Source organism: Aptenodytes forsteri, unplaced genomic scaffold (assembly GCF_000699145.1).
Source record: "Aptenodytes forsteri isolate BGI_AS27 unplaced genomic scaffold, ASM69914v1 Scaffold102, whole genome shotgun sequence".
In the NCBI taxonomy this organism is placed as follows: domain Eukaryota; kingdom Metazoa; phylum Chordata; class Aves; order Sphenisciformes; family Spheniscidae; genus Aptenodytes; species Aptenodytes forsteri.
This window is the reverse complement of record NW_008795771.1, coordinates 315,264-319,665: the sequence shown is the minus strand read 5'-3', so window position 1 is coordinate 319,665 and position 4,402 is coordinate 315,264. Positions and strand designations below refer to the sequence as shown.

The following is a 4,402-nucleotide window of genomic DNA, read 5'->3' as shown; positions in this document are numbered from 1 at the left end:
TACTCAAAACCAATACCTCCAATGTGTAGCCATTAGGGAGGTGGCAGTAAGCATTTTCTGTCATGGACATTATCAAGTAATGCCAAACCGAGATGCTCTCCACTCATTCTTTCTGTAGATCTCTGCAGTATTTGGAGAAGACTAAAAATCCTGATGTGGATTTTAAGGTTCAAATTTGGGGGAAGTATAGTCCTGGGAAAGAAAAAAACACTCATCAATACATAAGATGGGAAAGCTCATATCAATTTCCTGTTCTGCTGAACTTCCCACTGCACTTCAGAAAGTGACTTAAGGCTGATTACACACAGTTGAAATAAAGCTGGCACTGGCCATTTACTTCTGCTCTTCAGTCAGGAAGTCTGTATGATAGAGCTTTTGAATGAGCACGACTCTTCCCAATCCTGTAGTGTCACAGTTAGATGGAAAACCCTAAAGATTAAAAGTTGCTCAGGCACTTATAACAGTGGGTACCACATAAGGCCATAAGATTTTTCTTGCTTCCTTGTTTATCATACTAGCATCTACTGTTGAATGGTGCATTTCAAAATAATTTCACTTCTCTGAGGGATTTGGGGAGCTATCTTGCAAAAAGTCAGTGGCTATAGGGGTTTTGGAGACCTGAGTCCTTTATTCTCACAGAAATCTTATTTCCATCATCAATTCAATGGGGCGTAATGCGGAGCTGCTCCTGAAAGGAGCCAGCTTGTCCTTTCATTTTGCTCGGATTAACATTCATGTAGCTGCATGATGAACCAGTCTAGGGACTGACTTGGTCAAAAACTAATTCCCCCTTCAATTTCTTATTTTGTCATTATTCACATAAATCATAACATAACATAACATAACATACATGTTTAAACTTACATAGGCATTGTATCTTGGTTATGTATCTCAAACACTTGCATTTATATGTGAATGGTTACCTATTTAATTCTTATAAATCTAAACTTTAAAAGGATAAATAAGATAGTCTTTCCAATAATTAATACCATATTGATTGAGATGTTTTATGCCTTTTTAGAGTTTAAAGCATTTATAAAAAGCATACTTTATAGTAAAAATAAGTCCACTGCTATATCACATATAAAAATTTCTGAAATATCACTTCAGTTATCACATATATGCGTCACTTTACTGAACCCCAATGATTATTGTTTTTATTCTTATGGCTAAGAGTGTTGCTGGCCTAGATATAAGGGTGAGGATTATTCTCAAGCAGCACAAAGTATATGATGATTACTTCAATCTGCCAAAATTTTTGTCTGGAACTAGTATACTGCAGAAGGTACCCCAGATCAGCACACTGTGTTAAGTTCTGTTTGGTATTACTTGATAATGTCCATGACAGAAAATGTTTACTGCCACCTCCCTAATGGCTACAAATTGGAGGTATTGTTTCTGAGTAATTTATTCTGCCTAAAGGACGGAGCAATTTTGTCATCTATATTATTTTTTTAAGCAAAATGGTAAAGGGACCATTCGATTTAGTCTTTTGCAATACAGAGAATGACTTGCCTGGGCTTAACCTCTCCTGTGATTCTGTTACCTCTACACTGGAAAGAGTGCTTACAAAATGTCACATACCTGCCCTGCTATTCAATTTGTCCTCACAGAGGAAGTCTTTCCAATCTCACAAAGGTATTGTGAAACACCATTTATCAGTGTGTACAGAGCTTTGAGATCCTTGGCAAGGGGGAATAATGGGATTGTAAGGTCCTTTTTTTAAGATATTTTTAAATATCAAAATAGGGATTGAATTCTAGTTATATATTTCAGCAAATATAGCAGAAAAGAAATAAAACCTTTTAAGTAAAATAATTTGTTTATACTTTGAAAATAACAATTTGTAGACCTGCTGCCTTCCAGTGGACTGTTTCAAGTCCTATTCAAACCAATGGCTTGACTCCCTACCTCTTAGGGCACTTGCATCAGGACTCAGGAGAGTCTCACAAACCCAGCTGATGTGTTGTGCCCATGACTCAGAGCTAACGGAAATTCAATAATGAATGACAGCATTCAATACCACTCTGCAAATAATGCAGAAAGGAAGAGAGAGTTCCCTGTTGACTATGGACCTGGGGGGGCTCAAGTGCGCTGTTTCTAACCAACAAGAGCTAACACATCTAGCGTTTGTGAGCCGTGCATGCATGTAACCCAACAAAACAGTAAAACCCCAGCAATGCCACACTTTTCTCCTCAAATGCCTTCCAGTTCATCAGCAGCGTGGGTTATAAGGGTGTGGGACTATCACAAAGAACCTTCTCTCTGGTAGTAATTATACTGCCTCTGATGTCTCACACACTGCCTCAGTAACACTGAGCCACTCAGTACACTGTCCCTGTACTCAGCTTCCCTGTGATTTGAGATGCCCCACAGGGCTGTCCAACTTGTCTGAGAATGGCAATGAGGAGTTATGTTCAAGTTTCTGATACTTTTAAGGTACGTGGTTTATCTGAAGTGGGACTTCAATGCATGAAGCTATGGTAGATCTCAGAGAACATCACAGGTAATAATTGTGATTAGAGCCTAAAACCGAGCACATTTTTCTGGGGGAAGGCTTTGGGCACAAGCTCGTTATAAATACGTATCTACCTCATGTGGCTTTTGAAGAATGACAATATGCTATCACAGCAACAAGAAGCCACCGTGACTGCTTTCCTTAACAAATGTGTTTTTCTATGTTTTGATGCAACTCACATACAAAGATTAGATTCTAGTTTCAGTATTACAGTTACGTGTCTTTTGGGAAGGAACGCTGCGAACACCTGTGGAAAAAAATTGTTCAGCTTATATTATGCAATGGACTTCACGTAAGAATAAATCACGAAGGCTCTCCACTTTTAATGATTTTTTTTTCCTGCATATTGATGTTTGTGAAATCACCCTTTTTAGGACAAGTAGTTAAAACTAGTTTTCTCTACTGTGAGGGTTTCTCTACTGATCCTGCCTTTAGTATCATTTGTTAACTCCTAATACTTGGGGACTTACAGGCAGATCCAAAGAAGATTAGATTGACCGTAGATGCTCAACTGATCAGACAATGGAGAATTGTGAGCAGAGCACATTTTCACATCTGGTAGAAGATGAAGGCCTTGTACCTTAGACATGGCCAGCGTGAGATGGCTGCTGAATGAGTGTTCCTTGGATTTCAGTTTTTGCACTTGTGTCCTTATCTTTGTAATTTCCCACAGTTTGGGCTGTCATTTTACTGGTTATTTAAAAACAAAGAAATACAGCTTGTTCCCTCTCTCTTCCCAGTCTTACTGCAAGTTATTAAATATCTAAGTGGAAAGAAACAGATTGTCTTGACAGCCCAAGCACTTTTCTTCCTTCTTTTGTCTCTCATGCTCTGCTGTGGAGTCATTAAGCCACTAGAGGAGAAGGAAAGTAAGGGGACCTCCAGCTGCAAGCAGCAGCACTTAGGAAGCGGGAAACAAAGGAAAAACAGCAGAAAGGAAAGTAGAAAAAAAGAATCCCCCAATTTTTGTAGTTGATTCTATAGTTAACTGAATAAAATAATTTTTGGGTTTTTTTTTTTTCCTTCTTTTTTTCCCACCATGTCTGTGCATGCAACTTCACGTGTTCATTTTTGAACTGGTAATGATTCAGAAGCAAACTTCAGCAAAACAACTTCAGCCAAAATGCAATAAGCAGGTAGGCCAGTGATGTTAAGAGGATAATTGAGAGCTGTGTTTTCTGCAATTAACAGATTGAAAGGAAAGAAGATGGATGGAGATTGGTTTTAAAAAAAAAAGCTGCAATGTTATGGCTGGTGTTATTTAATTATTTCCGAGTTAACAATGCAAAATGAGGGTACTCTAAATATAAACCCTTATCTTTAATTGTCAAGCCTGTCCTGATCTACTTCCGCTGGAAAACCTAAAATCAATGGGAATGAATCCTAGCAGCGGTCCAGTTACTACCAAAGAAGGACTGGGTGTAAGAAAGGAGGGCAACGTGCTTTAAAAGACAATGCAACAGAAAGTAATGCAATCTGAGCAAAAGAAGGACGGTTTGTTTTCTTGGCTGCCTGCATCCTGAGCTCACTTTAAATGACAGACTTCTCTTCTCTCTGCATTTCAATTAGCCTGTGCCAATGGGCAAGTGGGGAAAGGAATATTAATGAGACAGCCTCAGAGCGAGGGTGGGAGCCGGGTACCGGCGATCACCCCCGCGGCAGACCGAAAAGGGCGCAGGGTGGTGGGTTGGGTTATGCCCCGTCAAACACGTACTTAACAAGAGGTGACTAAAAGGTTGAGAAGGGCCACGGGAAACGTGGTTTCTCGTTCTGGGGATCGCTTTTCATGCTGCTTATCGTTCGCGCACAGGCGAAGTTACCGCGCCCGCCCGCTCCGCGCGGGCTGTAAGGCCACGGAAGCCCCTCTGGCCGGAGCCGCCGTTC

The 4,402-nt window shown here is 40.1% G+C and overlaps 1 protein-coding gene across 1 annotated transcript in view; it reads left to right on the top strand.

The window, feature by feature from the left end:
- Positions 1–1,311: 1,311 nt before the first annotated feature.
- The window catches only part of GABRA2 (gamma-aminobutyric acid type A receptor alpha2 subunit), a 67,514-nt gene continuing 64,423 nt past the window's right edge, over positions 1,312–4,402 (top strand). The window contains exon 1 of the mRNA XM_009283587.2: positions 1,312–1,389. Within this exon, the coding sequence (XP_009281862.2) occupies positions 1,336–1,389 (54 nt within the window). The 5' untranslated portion in view covers positions 1,312–1,335. The remainder of the gene's footprint in view (positions 1,390–4,402) is intronic.